Genomic DNA, 25,352 nt, shown 5'->3' with positions numbered 1-25,352 from the left:
AACCGTACGTGGGGAGGATTGTTTGGCCCAGAGTTCCTGGGCGTTTTTATTGTCGATGCATTAATGTGACTTGTTCCAAAACTGAGAAATAAAGAAAGATTGGTAGTCACACACGCGCATGCAGCTGTCTTTGTCTCTTTTGAGTGGTGGCTTTGCTTCAGCGGTAGTTGAAGTAAGCCATGTCCTTTCGCTGGTTGTGCCTGTACCAGTAGCCGACACCGAAGCCAATCACTATGGAACCCATGATGCAGAAGGTGATCGCAAAGCCCAGCGTGTGGGCACTGTACAGGTGAGGCGCTCCACGACCACTGGTAGCTGCGTTGTCGATGGTCCATGGGTCACTGCCGTGTGGGAACTTCATGTTGTTCATGTGTTTGGCGAACTCGTCTGGACACTCCAGGCTGTGGCCTCTGACCACTTCCTGCACGGCATTCTTTGGTGCCGGCTGGTCCACGAGGCTCTCGCACTTGGTTGTGTCCTTGTTCCAGGCACAGTACGGGTCTTGGAGCCCGACGCACTGTGTGCATGTGCGCACCGTCCAGTTGCAGTTGTCCAGTGGCACAGAGACGAGCTCGTGGTACGTAGTCACTAGAAGAGTGACCAGGCCAGGGCGTCGCACGATTTTCAGGTCCAGGACTGGGTCTTCTCCAGGAAAGACTATGATGTCCTCAATGACAACCGTCGAAATGGAGTTCTGGCCAACGTTGATGGCCTTGATGACGTGTCCGTGGCTAGTCCCGATGAAGAACACGTCGTAGCGCTTCCCGCTTACGGTGCGTACTTGCGGGTCGATCCAGAGGCTGGTGTAGTGGTAGTCGAAACCCACGTGTGCCAACATGGGTTCGCTAAGGTAGTTGTGCACCTCGTTGTTGGAAAGCGGCCTGTTATTCTGGAGGAACTGTGTGTCGTTGCCGACAACGATTGGCTGAGCCGGGCACTTCTCGCGGCCGGGCTTCCCGTCGTTGATGTTGGCGATCAGGTCGTCCACACTGAAGGCGCACACGGCCGACCCTCTGAAGGGGCTGCCCTGAATCCGGAAGAGTGTGTAGAACACGAACGCCTTGTTCCAGCGGGTCATGATCGGGCTGACGGCTGCGACGTCGGTGAAGACAAACGGGTTGGTGCCGTTTAGCGAACAGTGAAGCCGCACCTTCTGCAGCGTCGTCCACATCCAGTCGTGCGGCGGGGCGCCGCCGGGGTCGTTGACGCACACCCGGGCCACTGTGGCCGAGGTGCGAGGACCGCAGTGGTCCTTCTCGGGCGCAGTCTCCGTGAGGAAGAAGTAGGCGTGCTCGTCGAACGCGAAAGCGCCCACGAACTCCGCGTCGGCGGCCAGCTGCGTCGCTTCCTCTGGCCTGGTTCGCAGGGGTTGCGCCGCCAGCACGGCGGGCGACTTTGGTACGCCGGCTCGCGCGGACAGGCCGGCGATTTGCCTGTTGCTGACGAACAGCACCGCAGCGCTACTGTTGCGGTCCTGCGGGATGATGGCCTGGCCGTCCACGTCCGTCTTCCAGGTGTAGTTGCGATGCACGGGGTCGTACTTGTACTCGCGGCAGCGCGGCGAGTACGCGTTCGTGCCGCACACGAGGAGGCTCTGCGGCGACAGGTGCCGCGCCACGCGCATGAAGTTGGCGCAGTTGAGGTCGGTCGGCACTGCCCGGTCTGTGCACGCGGGGTTGCTCGAACCGGACGCTGGCCAGCTGATGTTGCCCGCCTGCGAGGTTTTTGGGCGCGTTATCTCGCGGTGGACCGCGGTGCTGCAGCCGCGTGTAGTACACAGTAGAATCGCGTAAATGCGGGCCTCAATGCTTAATCCTGGATGAGACGTCGCTGAAGCCTCGTTCTCTTGCAGCAGCCACGTGAAAAGCGTCAACTGTTCGAGTAGTTCGCAGGCAAACGTATTCTGCTATGTGGTCCGCCCTTACTAGCATGGTGCGCTTGGCTGGACATCTGATTAATGCTTAGAAGGCGTCAACAGAGAAGCGAAAGAATGTTGAACTGTGGACATGATAAATGCGTGCGATAAGCGCAACGGTCTAAAATCCGGCGCTAACCCCGACAAACCCTGCGACCTGGTTCCGTTCGGCGAATAGCGCGCAGCCCGCGCCCATACCGTTGTCCTTCACTGCGCGTTTCTGTATCCAATCGCACATAGCGAATGATGCCGCTGGGCTACACGCTTTCGTATCCATGTGCCCGCCAGTCAAATGAGCCTTCGCTGTGCTGGAAAATTGAAAAAAAAAGGTTAATCGACGCCGTCGTGTCAGCACTGTACAACTATCTTTAGTTATATAAGAACTTGCAACGCCGAATATGCATGTATTAACTAGTACTCGCATTTTTTAGCTATCGCGGGCCTCTTGGCGCGGTCCCTTGCCCTGACCGCGCCCTTAGCACCTGTAATTTTTTTTTTTTTTTAATGCGAAAGTGTTGAATGATTCATTGAGCGAAAAAGCCGGCGTCTGTCGTCTGTAGGAGCGAAACGGCGCCTAATTTCCCATTGGCTGCGACGCCACTTCGCGAGCGCGCCTCGACGAAGCGCCTGGTGCTTCAATAGCGCGCCAGGCCTTGCGTGAGGGGAGAGGGCATCGCCGCGACGCCCGTCACCCTCCCTCTAGGAAGCCTGTGTTATCCGCGCGAGCTCTCGCCCTCGCTCGTTGCCCGCGAGGGCAACGAGCGCGGACCGCTCAGCGACGTTCAACTGGGCATTAATGCTTTCGCATTCACAACTCGTAAGACACCTCACATTTCCCCCCCCCTCACCTCCCAACTGCCTTAAAAAAGCTAAGGCACTCCCCGTGAGCCCATGTACAGAAGAAGAGACTGCATAGCCTACAGTATGTCTTAACCTAACCAAACTTTACATTTGCCAAGATTGAAACACGAGTCATTGGTAGTCTACAATCGCCGAGAAATGGCTGTTCTAGGCTTGTTTTCTCGCGTTCACCTGGATCAATCCGGAGGCCAGTACTTCACGCATGCAGATCATTGCAAATGTATTTCCAATCTTCTCGGTCTTGAATAATGCTCGTCACAGGTCCGCGTCTAGAGCGGCCACGACTGTATATAGCGTGCTGCGCCAGCTCTCGGAGGCCATGCTCCGAAACCTCTTGCACTTTGAGTAAAACTGTGTGTCCGCGCGGTCTGGTTCCAGAAATACCGGTGCCGAGAACAAAAAAGAAAAAAAAAGTGTCGAGACCTCGAGGCAGTTGTGCTCTCGGAAGGAACAGACAACGTGAGGAGAGAGCGGCACTCCGTTCTTACATCGAGAAAGGACGTCCTGCACTTGCACGACCTTGGTAACCGCGCGGCATGAACAACAGTTACGTGAAAAGTATCTGAAGAGCGGATCAGCTGATCATCAGAATCGTCAGGTTCATTGCTGCGTAGCCCGCTGTGGTGCCTCAGATGGCTATGGCGTTCTGCTATACTCGGCACGAGGTCGCGGGTTCGAATACCGGCCGCGACAGCCGTATTTCGTACGCAGAAAGGCTCTTGTACTGCGCTTTTCACGTACGTTAAAACGAGCTCGCATGGTGGTCGACGTGCGCGTAGCCCACTGCAGACGAGGACCGAGGTGACAACCGCGACTCGGGGCAATACGTGTTCCGACACTTCCTGTTTGTACTCGTCGTCACCAGCGTTAAGCCCAAGCTGCCACTTCAGCGGCAGCCCCAAGTGGTCGAAATTAATGCGCAGCCCTCCACTGCGATGTGCCCCATATCGCAGTTGTGAAGCTTCTGGCTGTTATACCAAATAATTCGGGACGAGGTGATGCTCGATCCTTGCGATGTAAACAGTCCAGTCGCAAAGTGCGCGACGCCGAGGCGCCCGAGTTCTAGCCGAAGCGCACAATCGGGATTCGGTCTCACCTGATCGAGAGTGTGAACGCTCAGGTTGTAAAGGTAGTTCCGGCCCCCAACGAGCACGTAGTCGCCGTCCAGAAGGAGGAGCCTCAGGTACTCTCCCGCCCCGGAGGTTATGTTGTCGGCGGGGAACACTCGAACCAGCTGGTGCGGGTACTCCTCGATGAACAGTTTGGGCTCCAGCTGGCGCTCCCAGGTGGCCGTCGCCAACGGAACGAGAGCCGCCGCGACAAAGAACGGCCAGAGGATGCTCGACGCGGCACGCATGTCTGTACTTACGCCTTGGCTTCTTTATTGTTTCACGATGCCTGCAGCGTTGTCGCCATTAGATGTGCGGCCATTACTCGCTGGTGCTGCCACCACGTTGATGAGATGCTCCTCGTCGTCTTCTTTACTTGGAGAGTAAAGAGGGGCCTTTCGACTCTTGTACTATCCCCCGTAGTGGGCCGTGCTATTTCTTGGAATCAGTGCGGCAGGTAACCTGTTCACCCTCCAACGTACTCTCCCGAATTTTCCTTTGAGTTTATACGAACTTGGGCTTCTTGTACGATTTTACCAATTGCCAATGTTACGTAAAGATTTTATATATATATATATATATATATATATATGGGCATTAGCGAGCACAAGTTGGAATCGGCTATCGCAAGACTAAGGTAATTGGGGATCGCTGGAAGCGGCCTTCGTCCTGCAGTGGACATAGCAAAAGAAAAAGAAAAAGAGGTCAATTATGATACAAAAGGTGTGTACTCAGGGCAAATTTACTTTAAAGAATGCAGGTTATTCTCTCTGCTTCCTCCTTCCTCGGAAAAAACAGCAATAAAAAACAAAAGAAAGGAATAGCAAGACTTCATACGATGGCAAGGAAGGCGGACACGGCGCTGCCTTCCTTCTTCCTTGGCTTCGTATTAGGGTTATTTATTTATTTATCTATTGATGTTTTGCGGTGCTCGCCTCAAGAATGGAATACCAACTCGCCCGTCAAACCTCCTCCCCCCCACCCCCTTCTATTTCCGGCGTTGTTTCCGCGGGAGTTTCACAAATAGTAATGTTCCCACATTGACAGGTATGTTGAAATTGTGGTGCACGTTTTCACTTTGCCAACGGGCACGTGAGTGGGGGGGGGGGGGGGGGGGGAGAGTTATAGATGTAGAAAGAGCGTAGATAACGAAAAGAAAATAAAGATGCAGATCCCACGCACTGTGTGAATCTATGTTCAGGAAATAATTTTGCAGGTACCTGGCTAGCCAGCACTGTTTGGTGTTCCGCAAAACGATACCAGGTGGACCAACGTGGGTCTGTAAATTGAGTAATTGTATGTGCGGGACGGGGGAGGGGGGGGGGGGGAAGGCGAGCGTGCGTATATGTGACAACAGCACGACAATCACGTTGTAGACGATCGTATGACGGCATTATGGCAGTATTCTACGGCGGCCGTTCGACGCATAGCCTACGACATTGAGATTGTCGGGTTCTACATAAGTTGTGGACAGTGGCGTAGCCAGAAATTTTGTTCGGGGGGGGCTCACGTTGCAGCTCGGCCTCCTACTTAAGAGAAAACATTAGGTTGGATGCTCCTGTCTAAATACATGTAGAAGGAGAATTCGTTTTTCTCGGCAACCATTGCACCAAATTTGACGAGGTTTGTTGGATTTAAAAGAAAAACATAAATTCTAGTGAACGTTTGTTTCGAATTTTCGATTTAGGTCGTCAATATCTTATTGAAAATGGCAAAAATCGAAAATTTTCAGAAAACGAGACATTTAAGTTTAGAACTCTGTAAATCAGCAATGAAAATTGACATCACAATTCTGTGAATCGCACATAATAGTACATCTACAGCGGACAATATTGATATGTTACACATGAGTCTCAAAAAATTAAGTATTATGGAAGTACGGCTTTTGCAGAACCCTTGTACATAACATTACTAATCCACGTAAGATACAAATTGACATATCGAATTTGACCGATTTGAATGGTGTAATGGATGCCGTTTACAGAACCGCGATATCTGTTCTTGATGCAGAGCTGTTAATTTGTAAACTTCGTGCTTCTATGTTTTTCGAACTTTCAAAATTTTCAATATGTTTTAAAGAAAGTTCAGGCCCTAAATTGAAATTCCGCTTCCAACAGACACTAGAATTTAACTTATACTCTCAAATGCAACAAATTTCCTTAAAAGCGATTCAGGAGTTATCACAGAAAAGCGTTTCTGCGTTTTACATGTATCTGAATAGGCCGCGTCGGAGTAGGGCCCGAGCTAAAGCTTGCTCTCAAACAATTTGCCTAGGGATCAAATACATGAATAAGAACTGCATTGCCATTGCCAAAGATGCTGCAAACGAATTCTTGAACGCTAAGCACTGTCAATACAAGTAAAATATGTATTTTTTTCCTAAAAGAATATATTCGTATGTGCCAAAAATTGTGCCTCACATAATTGATGTCAATGCTTTCATGTGTTTTGTCTATTTAATAAGGAAAGAAAATATCAGACCAACTTTAGAACTACATCAGTTCGAAGCCAGCAAACCAGTGCATTCCGCTGATATGAAAAATGTAAAGGCCATGAAATGAACAAGTTGAGAACAAATATATTAACGACGCTTTGTCATACAAGATCCTTGTTTACATTCTTGTACATATGCAACGGCCAGTGAAAAATCTCAATGACGCTGTCATTTCTTCCAGCGTATTACGCAGCAGCAGCTGTCACCGGACGTGTATCGTAATTGCACCGAAATTATAGTCGCAACAGAGCACGTATAAAAAGCAAGAGTTCTGCAGAATATACGAGGGCGAGTCAAATGAAAGTGAGCCAATGCGAATATATGACAAACGGGGTACTATAATTAAAAGTAGTCCCCATGAGCATTTAGACATTTGTCCCATTGACTAACGAGTCGCGCAATTCCCGTCTCATAAAGCTCCTTGGGTTGCTCCTTCAAAACCTCTGCAACTGACTTTCACTTCATCGTCCGAGACGAATCTGGTTCCCTTGAGCTGTTTTTTCGTTTGCCCCAAGATGTGGAAGTTGCAAGGCAACAGGTCTTAGCTGTGTGGCAGATCTTGCAGCGTTTCCCGCTTGAACTTTGCCAGTTTTGTATTAACCCCATCAGCGACGTGGGGACGGGCATTGTCATGGAACAAGATGACCTCATTCGTCAATTTTCCACGTAGCTTGTTCTTGATTGGGGCACACAGCCGATCCCGCGTTTCACAATATCGGAAACAATTGATAGTCTCTCAAGATTTAGCAAATTCTATGAGTAATGGCCCCTGATGATCGAAAAATAAAAGTCAACAACACCTTTCTGGCAGAAATGACGGCCTTTGCTTTCCTTGGGGGTGGTGAGTTCGAATGTTTCCATTGTCAGCTTTGCCGTCGTGTTTCAGACTCTTAGTAGTGGCATGATGGTTCGTCTCCGATCACAATTGCAGACAAGAAATCGTCACCCTTATTGTGATAGCGGATCAGATGAGTAAAGGCAACGCCGATCTTCTCCGTATTCTGGCGGTAGTTCAAAATCTTGCGCATCCACTGCGCGCACAAGAGCCGATAACCGAGATGTTCATGAATTATGGCGCGAACCAAACCGGGACTGATATTCACACGCTTAGCCAGTTCATCGATGCTTATCCTCCGTTCTTGTCTCATCAGCTCATCAACATTTGCAATTTTGTTAGGGGTGATTGCACGATGGCTTTGGCCCGGTCTCCATGGGATCGTCTTTGCAACTTTCAGGTCCTTTTTTGAACCGTTTGTTCCAACGCTTCACAGTGGCCAATGAAATGCAATGTTCCATGTACACGGTAGTCATACAGCGACTAATTTCTTTTTGAGAAACACCTTCAGCTGTCAAAAACCTCACGGCACCACGCTGCTCAACTTCTGGAACGTCCATTACGGCACACAACCATGTACAACCCAGTGTATGAGAGCATTAAAGAACATTTATCCTCACACCTGCGTGTCACTTTTTAAATGAGAGATCCCTGTGTGCTACGCGAAGGCCTTGCAGATAATCAACAGAACCATAATTGCGCGCGGTGGGTAGGCTCACTTTCATTTGACTCGCCCTCATACATTAGAAATGCGAAGATACAATGGAATATACAAATGGGAAGAAACAGCTTGATAAAGGGCAATAAAGTGCCACTGGAAACACAAAATATTTAAACATACGTATAAATAAGTCTCTAATAAATATACGTATCTAAGAAAAAGTCACGGTATATAATGCGTCAAACTAGGCAAATAAACATGTTGCGCAATCATAGATTCACAGAATCCTAGATCCTGGCCCCATTCCATCCACTCCATCCGATGCATGCACTCGGCCAGAGAAACTCGAACGCGCACCGAAGTGCGCTGCTTGATGGACGAGGCAACACGAGAAAAACGCATGCGCTCTGGCTGGCTCTGGCAGCGCGCGGGTAGGGGAGCGAGAACAAAAAAATTGAAGAGGCTCAACGTGTGCTCGCGATTAAAAGCAAAAGTAGCAACAATAAATAAGAACGTAGTTACCTTTGCTGGCTTAAGTGTCTTCACTGGATGCTTTGGCGCAGGTGAAAAAAAAATGTTGATATTTTTTTATGTGACATGACGGCACGAATGAACCACCACAACGCTTCGTCTCATCAGGCCTCGCTGCGGGCTTTGTCAACTTGTCTGATAGTGTGTTAATTTGGCTTGTCTCGTTGTATGGCCCGATGTACGACTTTGGAAAAGTCAATGCACCTTTGGCGTCAAATATTTATGGGAGCATTAAACACACAATGTTCCGCAATTGAAAATCTAAAGCGCACGTTTCGAAATGTCAATGCACCTTTCACATAAAACGTTTATGAGAACTTTATACCCATAAAGTTTCGGGATTGATATCCACGCGCTCCGTAAATTCCATGATAGAGTGTAGATTCCGCGGCGAGCCCGTTCGCCATCAAAACGTCCTTGAAACTTTGTGCTCGGATGGGGCTACTTGCGTTATGTGACTCCCGGTGCATGGGCGTTGCCGCGAAATTCAGCCCGAGTTCACAATTTTCGCGGTGAAATGGCTTTTCGAGCGTGAAAAAGACGCTCTAGACAAAATCCAGAATGATTTCCGGCGCCGGGGGTTGCTTTGGTAGGCGGTGCATGGACAGCACGAAAATATTTCGGGGGGGGCTGAAGCCCCATAAGCCCCCCCCCCCCTGGCTACGCCCCTGGTTGTGGACGACTGTAAGTGAGAGAAACACGGATTTTGATGTCATCATCAGAGACTACGTGTTATGCAATCATGCGCACATGTGACTATTTCACGTGGCGTATGTTAAAAGACCATGTCATTTGTACTTCGGCGAATAAATGTTAAAAACTTGATTACTTGAGCGATCACGAATTTTGTGCAACATCGCAGCTTTCTACGTAGCGTAAGCTGCTAGGAGCAAAGTGCTGGGCAATGTGGGCCGGTCCCGGAGATTGCGCTAACACGGCGTCTAAAAATACGAGCTGTCGCAAGGCAACACGACATCAAAGTTGCACGGGGCGCATGTGCCGTCTGTCTCAAAGAGCTGGCTGGCTTTGGAACGAGAGAAACATGCGTGCCATATCATGGCCTATCTATCATATCATATCATATATCATATCATATCATATCATGAACGGCAGAGGTTCGTTTCCCACTTCGGTCATACAGTATTTTCTCCTTAAGGCAAGGCGAAACAGGAACCTGCCTACCTACACTGCAAAATGCCAAGAATGAGGCAAAGAATGCTTCGCATTGAAAATCGGGTAGGACCTTAGTGGTTCCGCTCCGGGAGTTTTAGCGCGTGCGTGTCCTGTGCATCTGAGTATGCCAAGTCGCTCTCGTGGGTTTGCGTTCGTTTGTGGGTAACTTCAAATTATTGCTGCAAGGAGACGAAACGACGCGCCGCGAACTTTGCAGTTACCGACTGTACCTTGTATCTTTAAAGTCGATTCCATCCTCTTCCTAAGTATGTAAGTTGAAATTGAGGAGTGCAGTTCAGACTTGACAGGCACTGCGAATATTCCAGTGTAGTCGTCACTTTCAGTATGTGCGTCTGAATCACGAATAAATGCAGTTTTCTTTTTCAGCAGGCCTGTGGTCCGTATCCTTTTGCTCACGGCTGTGCATACTGGCAGACGCCTTATACGAGTGTCGCACAGCGCACTTTCGATCGCGATCGAACCCGATCGGGATCGGATTTCTCAGTCGCGTTTGGCTCCTTCGCGCAAGCTGCGGGTGGAAGCCGATCGCAGTCGAGTATTTCGATTCGAATCGGGCTCGATCGCAAGCCAAAGTGGCCGTGTGACACGGGTATCAAAGTGATGGGCGAGATGCGGCGAATAGTTCATTCTGAATGTCGTAATTAATTATGTAAGTTGCGGAAAATGCATACCGCTGGGTGCTGCATTGTCAGTTTTAAAACGTTAAGCGATAATCATATTTACAGAGAGTTCGAGATGATATATTGCACGAAGCTAGAGAAGCACTAGTTCTAAAACTTGCGTATTGCAATTAGTAGCCCCACCAGCAGTTAACGAAGGCATGTACCCTACAAGCGCACCGAGGGCTGCCTGCTGGCCGGTTTTCCATCGGCACAATGGGTTTTTTTTTCCTCACGGCGTCGGCTGCCGGTTGGACCCTCGCACTTTTTCTCGGCAAAGGTGGTGAAGATATCCCCGCCGCGCGTCAGCGGAGATTGCAGCGCACGTGCCTGTGGCCTCGATAAGGGCCAAGCTACCGTATTGACAGAGTGGAGCGTGTAGGATGCATATGCTTCGGGCGGACACTGTATTCGGTGCACGCCTAGAAGCATTTGTCGAGGTTTTTTTCAAAGCGAAGCTTTCTTTGCCTCTTCCTTCGAGTTTCCCACTGCTGCTGCTATGTGGCACACCGCGTCGGGGGTTGGTTCAGAGCGTGTGTATACATGACAGGTTCACGAGGGTTGCAATGTGGGCTTGTTGGTAACGCATCTTGAATAGTAGTGCGGTAGCGCGATTAGAAGACAGGACAAAAGAAGACACACAGGGACACACACAGCGCTAACTTTCAATAATGTTTATTATTGAAAACCAGGTCGTATTTATACACTCAGCCAATATGAATCACAACCACGTGAACAGATAAACATTCAAAGCCCAAAATTTTTATAATCGCACTACCGTACACCTATTCAAGATACAGTTACGGAGGAAAGGTGACGCGAGAAACTCGTTCGGACCCAACCGCGTCGAATGTGCACAATGCCTGCCCTCTGGAGCTCCCTGGGCGTCGCCACATTAGCATCTTGACAACTGTAATTATTCGTGACCCCTCAAAAGCATTGCAGAAACTGCAGCGCTCCCCTTTCTGCTAACATGGGAGTCCAGAGGGGACGTAGAGAGAACTGTAAAGAGGAGGGAGGCGAAGAGGCAGTTCCCATACAAGGGGGGGGGGGGAGGTGACGTCAAAAGGCAAGGAAACCCTACTACTATACGACAGCGGTTGCTGGGAAACTGGTTAAGGTTAAGTTCAAAGTACGGTACAGTAGGTTCCTGGTAGTTCTAAAAAAAACACCATGCGAATATGTCATGAGGACAAATTACGCAGGGCGTGCAAAAGCAGAGCCGCATTAATTATAGCGCACGGCAGCGTCCAGGCGACACTACGGAAGCGGTCGACCGTCAAATCGACACTTCTGTGCCCGCCGCGGTAGCTTTGCTTCTATGGCATTGCTAGAGGCCGCAGATTTGATCCCGACCGCGGCATCCGCATTTCGACAGGCATTTCGACAGATAAAAACCGCGTGCACCTAGACTTTGTGACTCGTTAAAGAACACAGCGTCAAAATTCATCCGGGGCGCGCCATTACGGCGTGCCTCATAATCCGATTGTGGTTTTTGCACGTACAGCCCCATAATCCAATTCAAGTTTAATACTTCTGCCACGATGCGACGTGCCATGTGAGACAATTACAATGCTCAACCCTCTCGGAGCTTATGAAATATGTCGCACAACAACGCCTCAAACAAACACCTTTCCCTGTGTGTTCTGTGTACTACGCGAGCAGCAATGGTGCACGCAAGGTAAGGTTTAACGTCAACACCACACTCTCGTGTTAGACTAAACGTTGAAGAAATTAAGCTTTCGCCGTCAACATCAGCGCTAATTATTGTCACTCAAAGCAACCAGCACACAAAACTTCATTTACATCGATTGCCACAGTGCGTGGGATCTGCATAATTTTTTTTCGTTATTTCTTTCATTCTTCTTGCTTTCTTTCACGTACGTACACGTGCCGTGCATAAGAGCGTGTGTTTTATACACTGTTATTGTCACGTAGTAGTGACTAAATAATACAGCGGCAAATCTGTGAATGACGAAACAAACTTTTATTGGCGAACTTGTGCCCACAAAAGCAAGTTACACTGAACGCACATCGATAGCGGTGAACGCTATCGGCGACCGTCAAAAATCTGATCTGCCGGTCACGCGCGTCGGCTTTTATACATGAGCCATTGAAGGTCCCAGAGTAATCGCTGGTGTCCGCTTGTCTTCCGGAAAGTTCTACGAAATTTGCGTCGCACATGCAATCAGATTACAGAGGGCCCGGTGACGACAGACAGCAGAAAGAACCACCCATAACATTCGATACATGCGCTCGCGTCCCGCGCTGAGCTCCGGAAACATTTGTTAGACGGTGAAAAGCGGTCATATCCGAAAAAAAGATAAACAAGTACACGTGTCACTACAAATGGGGAATTATATACTGTGAGAATATCTGAATGAAGTGACCGGCTGAAGCCACCGGAGTCGCTACTTTGGACGAAAAGAGCTTCAAGAGAGCGAATTTAGTTGAAAGCAGGCAGGGAGGTCTGCCTGGGCCAGCGCGCTCTAGCCTGCTACTCTACACAAGGGGTGGGGGAACGGGAAGGCAAACCTGTATTGAGGGAAAATGATGACATAGACTACATAGGGATGCACAACGGTGGAGGAGCTTCAACGTTCGAGTGCGCTGTCACAAGATCAAATATCATGAAATTAATAAGCTATTTTTTATGTTATAGAAACGCATTCTCCAAGGAGTCTCGTGTTGTGAAGTTGAGAGCGAGAGAGAATCACTTTTTTTTTTCAAGCGGATTAGTTTTAATGTCTTGTTGATGAAAGTTAAGGCAGAATGCATGCACAGTAGGTGGGCATAACGATGACTGCAATGCGGATACCGTGTGGCATGAAAAAAAGAAAATTCCGGCGGAACCCATCTTAATGCGATTAAAATTGAAGCAGTGTAGCAACACACCGTATTGCCAAATTATTTAGTTCAGTGTAGCCGACATCTTCTAATTTTCTGTTACCGTAATCTTCACTTCGATAGATAAATTTATCAAAAGAATAATCAGAATAATCGCTAATGGTCGGGGCCCCTAGTCAGGGCTCCGCTGGCTCTTGCCATCGCCTCAGCTTTCTGGATCAGCTTGAGCTGGTCGTCGAGGACCGAACTGCACAGCAGTGCCTCCCATTGCTCCCTCGTGGTGTTCGTGCCGTGGTGTTCTATGTTGTGTAGCGTGCACTCTCGCGTAATGTGGTATAGGGTTGGTGTGGTTCCGCACCACGAGCATTCGTCCCTGTAGGCTGTGGGGTGTATGCGATGCAATATGTGTAGGCTCGTGTAAGTGTCTGTCTGGAGCCTACGCCAGGCAGCGACATCTTCTGTCCTTAGATTTCGATGGGGTGGTGGATATCGCAAGCGACTCCCTCTGTGGTAGTTCACGATGGCTAAATACTCGAGGTTGACAGGGTCCCGGTCTTCTGCAGCCGGTGGGATGAGTGCTCGGTTATGCACGAAACCTCGGCCTGCAGGTTACCCTCGATGCCAGTGTAGTCCGATATCTCGATGATGGTTTGGGCTGGGATCTCCTCAGCATCCTCCTTGAGTATATGGGCAAGGTCTTGTGCAGCAGGTCTTCCGATTCTTCCCTGTAGGAAGTTGCGGCAGACCTGCTTGGAATCCGTGAGGATCGCCAGTGGTTTGTTTGCGTGTTGGCCTTTCCGGATGGCTAACGCGATGGCCAGCGCTTCGGCTTCCGTGATCGTACAGGGGCGGGTCAATGCAGGGGAGGTAACGTGGCCTCGGCGGTCGGATACCACTGTCACTGCGCCCTTGTTCTTCTTCCCATACATGGCGACGACAGTAAACCGGGCCGTGGTATAGAACCTGAATGTTTTCTAGATGTACTGGGCCCTTGCTCTCCTCCTGCCGGAGTGCAGGTTAGGGTCCATGTTACGTGGTATCGGGGCAACGTGATACCTGTCCTGACGTGACGAGGTATCGAGCAGGTTTCGTGGGTTCGTGTTGTTATAGCTTGGAAGCCCAAGGTTTGTAGGACCTGCTGGCCCGTGCGAGTCCGCGCAAGTCTCTGTTGTTGCGAGACGTAAATGGCTTCTGTCAGTTCGCTGAGCGTATTTTGTAACCGTAGTGCCAGTAATGTTTCAGTCGATGTACTCGTCGGCAGGCGGAGAGCGGTCTCGAAAGCGATCCTCAAGAGCGTGTCGGCCTGCTTCGTCTCGGACTGTGTTAGATGGTAGTAGGGCAGGCTGTATATGAATCTGCTCACCACCAGGCTTCTGACCAGTCGGAGGGTGTCCCCTTCCTTCATGCCTCAGTTCTTGGATGTTACGCGGAAGATCATGCGTGATATCGCCTTGACACTGGTTTTGAGGAGTGTGAGGGTGTGTGTGGCCCGCTGGTTGGACTGCAGCCACATGGCCAGCGCCCTAAGCAATGGCTTCTCTGGTATGAGGCCCCCGTTCAGGCGTACCTCGAGTTTTCCTGTTCGGTCTGTAGGGACTGTGTGGTTATCTCGGGCTCGCCAGACTCGTAGGAGCTCAGATTTCTCGGGGAAGCACTGTAGTCACCGTTGGCTGACGTATGCTTGGATGAGATGAGCGTCAGTTTGCAACCGTTCTTCTTTTTTCAATGAGGGACCCTGTTGTGGTCCAGAGTGTTATGTCGTCTGCGTAGATTGCATGCCGAAGACGTTCTATGCCCTGCAGTTTGCTTGCGAGGCTGATCATGCTGACGTTGAAGAGCGCGAGTGAGATGACAGCATCTTGTGGTGCGCCCTTGCTGGGAGGGTGGTACACTGGGGTCTGGATCTCTCCCATCTTCAGCTCCGCCGTGCAGTGGCTCAGGAAGCTCCGTACATACTTGTACGTTCTCTCGCCGCAGTTGGTGTTGGCGAGCCCTTCTAGGATTCCTTGGCGGCTGACGTTGTCGAAAGCCCCTTTGATGTCGATTGCTAAGAGGACGTGTTCGCCGCTGCGGGGAACGTTGCTGAGGATTTCTTCCTTGATTTGCAGTAGTACATCTTGTGTGGACATGCCTGCGCGGAAACCGAATATGGTGTCCGGCGGGTGTTTGTTCCCCAGCAAAAAAAAAAAAAAAAAAAACTGATAGAAATTTCGACACGTCTCATAGGAATATGTATAGGTTGTGCGGGTACTTCTATGAGTCTGATATGTATTCCTACCTGACCCATAGAACGCTTTACCAGACTGGTAGGCAGCAGATAGATCTCACTGTGCTGCCTACAAGACCAAATGTGATGATGGGTCAGTCTTTCAAAACCAAGATAGACCATCATACAACATACAGAAATCTAATTGAGGCACTGATAAAGCATTTTTGGAATAGCACACACACCGGTGCCCACACGCCCGAAGAGATGTTTTTAAAAGGAACTGAAAATACAACCCCTATTGCATTGCATTGCCACGTGAACAGATTAACAAACACCGTTGGGATATTAGAGTATCAACTGAAAATTAACTGTGTAGGCTGTGAAATTATCAAACATTTTACAGCTTTTATGCAGATATATCATCCTAAACATGTTTCAACGTAAATTAAAGCACACGTTTTCAAAGCACAGCAGCATGACTTAGTCTGTAAAACTATATTGGGGAAGTTGCATGAGAAAAGTATCAGTTCATTCTTGTAGCAGGTGTGCTCCAGTTCTTTTAGCACAAAATTGCATTTACAAATTTTGCGAGACGGATGTGCAACATTTAATGCATATCGAAAACAGGATTACTGTTGCAATAAAGTTTATTTACAAAGGCCAAACAAAGCACTTATAAGACTGTGGATACTAACTGCAGCTCTAACATGTCAGGCTGAGTTTGTGAATGCCATAACTTAGACACTACCAACGTGATTTTATTAAAACTTCCTTCTGGGCTAGTTGGTGCATACTTGATTTGAAAATTATAACAGTGCTAACACCTGCATCCACAAAGGAACAAGGACGAGACACAAGCGACATGACTACCAACATGACTAGGGTTTATTTTACACTCCATTATCTAAACAATAAGCAAGCAACTTTAGCCACATTTAAACAAACACATAAAAGGAGAAACACAGACTGTAGTACCAACATCACCATGCCAATTTGTGCTCACAGATGCTGCATAGAACGCCATGTCTAATTGGCACATGTTTTTATCATATTCCAACTTCATATCAAGCTATTTGCTCCACACTGTGCGCTTTTGCAAGCGTCCCAAAAGTGTTGTGATATGTGACAGAACACAAGTGAGCTTGTGCAAAAAGAACAAATTGGCATGACACACTGACAGGAAGCAAGAAAACAGGACAAACATCGTGGTGCAAAATCTACAGCAATACATCAGAACATGCCAATACAGCAATATTATTTAAGCAAAAGTGAGTACAGATCTGAGAACTTATTCAAGTAAGAACATGGATTTACCATTTTTAAAACCACGTATTCATGAACAAAAACATCAAAAATCATGCGCACATATTGCAAAACCACAAGACACAATTCTTCACTGGGTGCTAGTTTAACCACCGCACGTCGAAATGTGTAAGTGCAGTTTAACCTGTGTAGCCTTCAGCACGTGACAGCAAAGAAGACCATCGGCAACAGGCTTCATATATAGTGTTTGGAGTCTTTGATTCAAACCGTAATACACTGTTAAAATAAAATTTTAGAGTTTACTTGTTTCATTCAGAAAAAAGGCAGTGTCTTGGTCATGCTGCCACACTTAACGGATAAACATGCACCAGCTACATTGAGTCAAAGGAGAAAATAACAACCTGAGGAAGACATATGCCTGGTGTGAAAGTGATGCTGTTGTATCAAGTAGCACAAATGCTCACTTAAGGCAGCATTCAGCTGCTTTACATGCCTCTGCATACAGACTGTGGCACCCCGCGAATGGCACTAAAGTTTAGGATATTAGCAAGTTAATGTCATTTCCTGTGCCCGTGTGGCACGGGTATAAGTCACGGTGACTTAAGTCGCAACGGTTTGAATGTAGCTTGCAAAGCGAGCAGATCCTGCAGGCAGTGAAGTTATTGATAATCCTCGTCACATTGCAGTCGCTCAGGTACAGATCTTGAGCCTATAGCTGCTTCCCCTGTTCCTCCGGCTTTTGAATGGTCTCGTTGAGTAGACGTAGCGAGGGCTCCGCCACACAGCTGTAGCGCCGAGTGGGAAAGCACGAATAACTTTTACTGGTCAAAGGGTGTTCAAGGAGCTCTTGCCAGAAAGACTCTGCGGGAGGCCTTCCGCGGTTGCGTGGCGGTGGTAATTGATTGATCACGTGTTCCTCATAAGGTTTGAAGCGGTAACCATGCACCGCTATGTTTCATAGTTATATGTTTGTGCGTACCAATGGTCACGATACTTCCTTCACCACTAGCATTAGCCTACGAGTCATCGCTGAAACATGAGACAATGTGAACTTGCACTTAAGCAGTAGGTATTAGCAATTACATAAGTTAGAAATAAAATGCAGCTGTCCGCCTCATCTGTCCCTTTGCAACGCGTTTATGAAACAAGTAAAGGAAACTTCGCCTAACGTAGATTCCAACAAGTGCGTGGAATCTGCAGTATATAGTTTACTTCTTCTTGCAAATACTTAGGTATGTACCTTTGGAGACTTTCGAACATCCTCGATAAATAAGGAGTTGAATTAGTGGAAGTCAAATGGTACATCCTGGGGCAAGTGAGACCATCTAACGTCTCAACGTTTGTTCCCGAGAAAGAAAAAAAAAAAAGATATGAGCGGTGCGATGCGACTGCTTAACATTGAACTTTTCTGCAGGGCGTTTTGGTCGCTCTGTTGAGCCTCCCATGTCGTCGGTGCGTTGAGACGCACGGAAAGCGTGCGTTTTGCGTGCTTGCGCATGCGCGAACCACACAGCCGCGCGTGCGTTGGAAGTACGAGCAGTTTGGGCAAGTTCCTCACATAACAGGGACGAATCGGCTATCAGTCCAATGCATTTTCTCTTGGTGGTGTCGCCTTCCGGAATGAAAAAATGGTCTCGTGCGCGACGACTGAAACTTGCTTAATAGCACTTCGGCAAGGACTTACTGGATCATCGCAATATGAGCGGACCCACTGCGCGCGAAATATATATAATGGCGGAAAAGTTATTGAGAACTCTATCGGAACACAAAAGAGAGTCCTCCATTACGACGGCCCTCGTACGATCCTCGTTTCGCTCGGTAATTTCTTCATGCTTTATTATGTTAAGATAGGGTTTCATTCTTCTGGTACAATTGAGCAGTATCTTATTCTTTCTTTCTTTTGTTCTTGCAAAGTTTGCATTATTGAACAGTATGACTCATGGGCTCAAATAAAACAACAGCAGCAAAAAACGTTCGTCTTAAAACGAGATCTCCCCGTTTTGTCGTGTCCATCGCGGTTGTCAGTTCCTGCACAGTTCCGCTCTGTCGTATTTCTTATCGTATTCCGTTTCGTCTTATTTTCCCGCAGGGAACGAGCACACGTGATTGCTGTTTTCCTCACCAGTTGCGGGGATAAAGCTTTCGTGAAAATGGTCCTGACACTCGGTGCAATAGCCCTTTCCTTGAAAACTGTGTGACAATGTCAGCGCAAACTTCTCTAGCAGCAGTTGGGCAACCATCACGAGCGTCAACAACACGTGCGTAAATAAGCACGAGGCGTTCTTCAGCACAGCTTTCTCTATACGAAATACACGGATATATATATATATATATATATATATACAGTGAACTCTCACTTGAGTGAACTTCAAGGGACCGAAAGAAATAGTTCGCTTAACTGAAAGTTCACTAAACTGAATATTCACTAGACCAACATAAGACATGGCATCCATAGTGTTATAAATCTGTGAAATGGAATTTCTACATATCAACAATTACAAGGTTCATAACAGTTATCATGCTGCCTTTCTCACTTAGAAAAGAAATATGTAATCTTCTTCTGCACTTGTACTTTTAAAGCACAGGAAGTAACAAAATTGTCCAAAGAGTCAATGTTTTTGTACACTTCTTCTGGCCCAGCTTGCTGTTTAGACACAAAGTATCTCAACTTTCCAATATACCCTACAACTTCAGCTACAACCTCATCCCTCCAGGTTCTCGCTGCCGCTTGGTCGGCATCCTTGCTTTCACCGCAAATCGTTTTCCACGCGATCCGATGCCTATCCCGAAATCGTGTAAGCCATCCACTGCTTGCTTCGAAGCCGCTAACGTCCAGAAGAAGAGCAAATTCCTTCGCTTTGCCCTGTATCATCGGGCCGGACACTGAAATGTTTTGAGATCGTAGGTCGCGAAGCCATACCGCAACAGCATCGTCCACTTCTTTGAAACACCCCATGTAGAGTAGTTTCCTGGCGGGATTCATCGAAGTTTCTTCTTCAAGCTTCGATTTTTGTTTCACAATCGTTGACAACGTCGACGGTGCAATTCCATAGTCCTTTGCAACGTTCACTTGCCTTTGACCGTTGTCCAGGCGCTGAAGGATTTCCAGCTTGTCCGAGAGAGACAACCGCTTCCGTTTCATCGCACTCATCTCGAAAGTGGGCACGCGAATTGCCGTTGTTACTTAAAAGTGGAAGGCTGAACGGAGAAGATGAAAAACACACCAGGTGGGTCGTAAAAATAAGCCTTGGACCTCTGAGCGAGTTCGTTAAACTGAAATATTTACTGTTCCGAAATTCGTTTAAGTGAAACATTTTTGCATATAATCTATAAGAAAACTGCCGGGGATTTTTAAAAAGTTCGTTATTCTGAAATATTCGATAAACCGACGTTCGTACAACTGAGAGTTTACTGTATATATTTCTCGCCGTCTCCTCGAAACGATAAGCGCCGCGTGATGCCTTTCTTATCTTCTTTTCATTCTGTTCTTGTTTCTTTTCTTCTTTTTTTTTCTTTTGAACGAACGCTACGTCCGTTATGTCGCCGCTCTCCCTATATTCCATTCTTTTCTTAGCTCCCGTTACGCTTGCTTTCCGTCTGTCACGTGAAACGAAAAAAAAAGCGAGAGGCTATATATATGTATAATAAAGAGCGAGCGAAGACGGAAGAAGATCGAGAAAGAAAACGCTGCCACCGCCCATCGGAAAATCCGAGAATCACTCGAGGGCCCGGGGTTCACGACCCCTCGAATAGCGTTTCGGCTTCACGGAAGCCCCCAGGAGAGAACGCATATATCGCTCGCGTTCCCGCGACCGCTCAGCCGCGCCACGGCGACCGTTCCCAACTTTAGTTCCCGCCCTAGCCAAGCGGCCTCTCCACACGAACGCAGTCTCGGAAGAAACGGAAATGGAAGGAACGGAGTGGCGCGCCGCTCCTCGTCCCCCGCCGTTCCGAGGAAGTGCGTCCGAGAGGAGGGACGGCGAGGCGGCGACTGCTGCCGTGGCTCTGGTCCCTGGCGCGCCGCAGGCCTCAGCGCGCGGTTCTCTGTCGCACCGGCGGAGCGGAGCCTGGTGGCGATGCGGCGGCGTAAACGGCGGTGGCAGTCTCTATTTCGAGACGGCCGACGCAATGCGACGGGCCTTGCCAACTTTGTTTGGTGCCTTCCTCCCTTTGTGTTTTTGCCCCCCCTTTGCATGCGGGCGTTGCGTGTGTCACACTACGCAGCCTGCGCGAGCGAAGCCCGTGCGCATGCTCTCTGCTTGCCCGATTCGTTCGATGGAACACCTCTTGAACAGCTGGCGCCTGCCCTTCGAGCAGGGTGATGCATGCTGGCACAAGCAGAAGGGAAGTACGCGGAAGGACGCGAAGACCGAAGTTAGCTCGCCGAAATGGCGGCCACGCGCCAGCGGTGCGTGTTGTGGTTGAAGCGCTCGAAAGTCCAAATATCGTGCGTTTGTTTCGTTGCGCTGTGACCACTGCAACCAATTTCGCGTCGAAGTAACGGGACGTACGTAATAGCTGACAGGCTGGGCTGCTTGCGTACGATTTCCTGTATCGGTTTTACCGCGAAGCTGTATACCTCTACAGTCCAAGGAAATTTTCGTGTCGTTGGCGTGGTAAGCAAAAAACTCACCATACGTGGGCCGACCCCGGAGATGGCGCAATGCCGGCCCGACCCGCGGCGGAGGTGAAGCAGGCGTTAAGCGCTCCCCGTACGTGGGCCGATCCCGAAGATGGTGCAATACCGGCCCGACCCGCGGTGGAGGTGAAGCAGGCGTTAAGCACTTGCCGTACGCGGGCCGAACCCGAAGATTGCGCATTGCCGGGCCGACCCGCGGCGGAGGTGATGCAAGCGTTAAGCACTTGCCCTACGCGGGCCGATCCCGAACATTGCGCAATACCGGGCCGACCGGCGGCGGAGGTGCATGATGCAGACGTACGCGTGCCGATCCCGAAGTTTGCGCATTGCCGGGCCGACCCACGGCGGAGGTGAAACAGCCGTTAAGCACTTTCCGTACGCGGGCTGATCCCGAACATTGCGCAATGCCGGGCCGACCGGCGGCGGAGGTGATGCAGACGGTAAGCACTTCCCGTACGCGGACCAGTCCCGAAGATAGTGCAATGCCGGGCCGACCCGCGGCGGAGGTGCAGTTCGCCATTAAGGGTCCCACATACACAGCTTCGCTGGTCATCCTTCTTCACAGAGTGGAAGGGCACAGAGCTTTTTGATGGTGCATAATTAAGCATTTGGGCGCCCAGCTGTGAAACCTACTGCTTCGGCATTTGCCCAACGCTAACTGCGAGCGCAACAGTAGCTTCCTCGCCCCGGAACCACGAAGGGCCCGCAGCCAACCTCCTAGCGCTACCGAAGGTAGCAGCGCGCGACGCGTGGCACGCGTGGCCAGGGGCCGCCACGCCCCCTTCCTCCCCCCGCCCCCCATGAAATTTCAGTGTTACTGCGATGCCTGCGGCGTCCACGGCGCAGCTCGCTAATACGTCGGTGCGAAAGAGAGAGAGTAAAACATCTTTATTAATAATATTTGAATGGCGAGAACAGTGTGGGAGGAACCCTCAGTCCAGGGTCCCTAAGATGATCCCGGCGATGTTTCGAGCCCGTTGTATCACAGCTCGGAGGACCTCGGGAGGTCCGTCGCGGAGGGCATCGTCCCACAGCTCTTTGTTGCGTAGGGGGTAAAGGAGAGTTGGCAAGGGAGGAAAGAGGTTTGCAGTGCACTCAATCGTGGCGTGGAAAATTGTGGGCGAGCTGCCACAGCCAGGGCAACGATCTGCATAACAGTGTGGGTAGAATTTATTGAGAGAGACAAGATTTGGAAAAGTTGCGGTTTGTAACTGGCGAAATGCCACTGCTTCCTCCCGCGAGAAGGACGGCGGTGGTGCGGCGTGGGTGCGACGAATGCGGGTTTAATGACGGAGTATGTCTCTGTAACGGAGCAAGGGATCCCCCCACTCTGAACTAGTCGCCTCACCACGCCGAGTCGCCCGGAGGGAAATTTCTCGGGCAACCGCATGTGCGCGTTCGTTACCCGGCAGCGAGGTATGACCAGGGGTCCAGAGTAAGTGGATGCGGGGAGTTGTGGTTGGTGTATTTTGCGGGATCTGTTTGAGAATTTGGTGCGCCGCTCTCGGGATGCCATGTCTTGATAGGAACGCCCGGCATGCCTGTTGCGAGTCCGTCAATATATACACTTCCTCAGGAACACGGATGGCGTATCGAATTACAAGAGCAACACCGAGAATTTCTCCGTCAGCGGCATTTGTTCCGCGCATTGCAGCAGAGTCTCTCAGGGATTCGGTGCCATCCAAAACTACCGAGGTATAGCCCTCTTGAGTGCGTGATGTGTCCGTGTATAAAGTATGTGTTTCCGGGATGTTTGCAAGCATGCGGCCAATGTATCGTACACGGGCTTTGCGCCGCCCTTTGTCATGCTCGGGGTGCATATTACGTGGCAATGGATGAATACTTAGTGCTTGGCGTATCGCTGACGACAAGATCGTTGGATGGGTTTCAGACTCAAGGGGTGGGAGAGAGTATCCTAACCGTGTGAGAAGATGGCGGCCAGTAGGAGTGAGTAGGAGGCGCTAGCGATGGCTGACCCAATGTGCCTCTAGCAGCTCGCCTAGTGTGTTATGTGTCCCTAAGTTAAGGAGACGGCGTGTGGAAGTATAATTCGGGAGGCCATGGGCCAGCTTCGTCGCTTTACGAATCATTGCGTCTATGCGAAGTTGTTGCGCTTGGGTCAACCGCTGAAATGGGAGATGGTATGTAAGGCGGCTGATCACGCATGCCTCCACCAAGCGCAGCAGGTCCTCTTCTCGAAGGCCCGAGCGCCTGTTGGAGACCCTCTGGATCATGGCCAGAATTTGCTCAATCTGTCTGGATAGAAGGGAAACAGTGTAGTTTGACCTGCCATCCGCTTGGACGTGTAGGCCGACGATACGAGCACGATTAACCTGTGGTATCGGTGTGCCATCCACGTGCACAGTGATAGGGGGAGTAGAGGAACGGCTCCGGGGGCGAATGATTATGAGCTCCGACTTTTCCGGAGCACATCTTAAGCCGCATTTTCTCGCGTACTCGGAAACTGTATCGACTGCTTGCTGCAGTCGGTCCTGGATGGCTCCGTCGGAACCCCGTGTCGACCAGATAGTAATGTCGTCCGCATAAATAGCGTGGGCGACATCAGGGATCTGGTCGAGTAGTCGGGGGAGCCCTGCGAGGGCGATATTGAATAGAGTAGGGGAAAGAACTGAGCCCTGGGGTGTCCCACGTCCTACAAGGCGAATCGTACCGGATCGATGCGGTCCCATTCCTACGGTGGCTGTGCGATCTTGAAGAAATGCGCGGATATAGTTGTACATACGAATTCCACAGTGTGAATGTGCAACATTGCGAAGGATGAGGTCATGTTCAACATTATCGAATGCCCCTTTTAGGTCTAAGGCGATGAGTGCTCTCGTTTGGGCGGACGACGGAGGTCCTATGACTTCCTCCCGCAATTTTAAAAGCACATCTGTGGCAGACAGATGAGCCCGATATCCGAATTGAGAGTTAGAAAAGAATGATTTTTCTTCGAGGAAGGGCTGCAGACGCCGCAAAAGTACATGCTCCATGAGCTTACCAATGCAGGATGTTAGGGAGATGGGTCGTAAGTTTTCAACCTTAACAGGCTTGCCCGGTTTGGAGATCAGTGTGATGTCGGCGTGTCGCCATGCTTGGGGAAGCATGCCCTTGGGCCAGCAATCATTGAAGATATGAGTAAGGTGGTTAATATCCGCGTCACTGAGGTTACGAAGGGTGGCGAATCGGATGTGGTCGGCTCCCGGTGCCGTGTTGCGGCGTAGGTCTTGTAGGACCACCCGCACCTCGTCAGATGTGATGTCTGCATCGAGAAATTCGTTCGCCTCGCCTACATAAGGATAGTCAGGGTACTGCGGCGGCGGGCCTGTGGGTATGAAATGCTTCTCTAGCTCTCTGAGGAGTGTCGAGACATCGTCCCTGTACTCGTGCATTAGGATGTGCAGCTGTTGAAATGTTTTTTCTCTTTGTTGTGGTGGGATCTGTGAGTGAGCGAAGAATCGACCACGTTTTTGCTGTGCTCAATGTGCCTGAGAGGCGATCGCAAAATCCTCGCCAGTTATTCCTTGTAAGGATCTCTGCATACTCCCGAGAGTCCCGTGTAATTTGATCTATACGTTTCCTAAGTTTGCGGTTGAGGCGTTGTCGTTTCCATCGTCGTGTCAACCCTCTGCGGGCGTTCCAAAGATGAAGTAAATGCGGGTCTATGTCTGGTGTCTAGGTTGTGGTGCGCAGTGTGCGCGTGGTGGCCTCTAGATCTTGTGCCAGAGAGTCAAGCCAGCGTTCGTACCCTTATTTCGCTCGGGCCTGCGCGCACCCCGTAATGACAAGGTGGTCGCCACAATGTAATGGTCACTACCAAGGTGCTCCTCTAAAGGCCCTTGCGCAACGACTGGGCCAGTATTGCGCACGAAGGTAAGGTCAGGGCAGGTGTCACGAGATACGCTGTTGCCCATCCGAGTGGGGTGCTCTGGGTCGGTAAGCATTGTGTATCTCATGTTACAGATGGCATTCGATAAGCGGGTCCCTTTAGTCTGCGATTTAACGTAACCCCATGCAGTATGCGGAGCGTTAAAGTCGCCGACCACCACACAAACCCGTCCAAACCTACCAAATTCTGTTAGAAGGTGCTGAAAACAGTGCGTTCTCGAACGGGGGGGACTGTATGCATTGAGTA

General features: G+C 49.7%; 1 protein-coding gene across 1 annotated transcript; it reads right to left on the bottom strand.

The window, feature by feature from the left end:
* Nucleotides 1-9: 9 nt before the first annotated feature.
* On the bottom strand, nt 10-4,421 carry LOC126540347 (semaphorin-1A-like). The gene is made up of 2 exons (XM_050187142.3): nt 3,873-4,421; nt 10-1,714 (listed from the first exon to the last, which is right to left on the bottom strand). Exons 1-2 carry the CDS (start codon nt 4,131-4,133, stop codon nt 158-160), a joined length of 1,818 nt encoding a protein of 605 aa, XP_050043099.1. The 5' UTR covers nt 4,134-4,421; the 3' UTR covers nt 10-157.
* Nucleotides 4,422-25,352: the final 20,931 nt, after the last annotated feature.

The sequence above is a fragment of the Dermacentor andersoni genome, chromosome 2 (genome assembly GCF_023375885.2).
Source record: "Dermacentor andersoni chromosome 2, qqDerAnde1_hic_scaffold, whole genome shotgun sequence".
Taxonomy (NCBI): Eukaryota; Metazoa; Arthropoda; class Arachnida; order Ixodida; family Ixodidae; genus Dermacentor; species Dermacentor andersoni.
Note: the sequence above shows the minus strand (reverse complement) of the source record. Positions and strands in the feature narration are given on the sequence as shown.

Excerpts from the sequence above, each read along its gene's own strand:
- LOC126540347 (XM_050187142.3), bottom strand. The coding sequence starts at position 4,133 with ATGCGTGCCGCGTCGAGCATCCTCTGGCCGTTCTTTGTCGCGGCGGCT. Across the intron at positions 1,715-3,872 it reads GCGTTCACACTCTCGATCAG|GCGGGCAACATCAGCTGGCC; the intron begins GTGAGACCGAAT and ends AAAACCTCGCAG.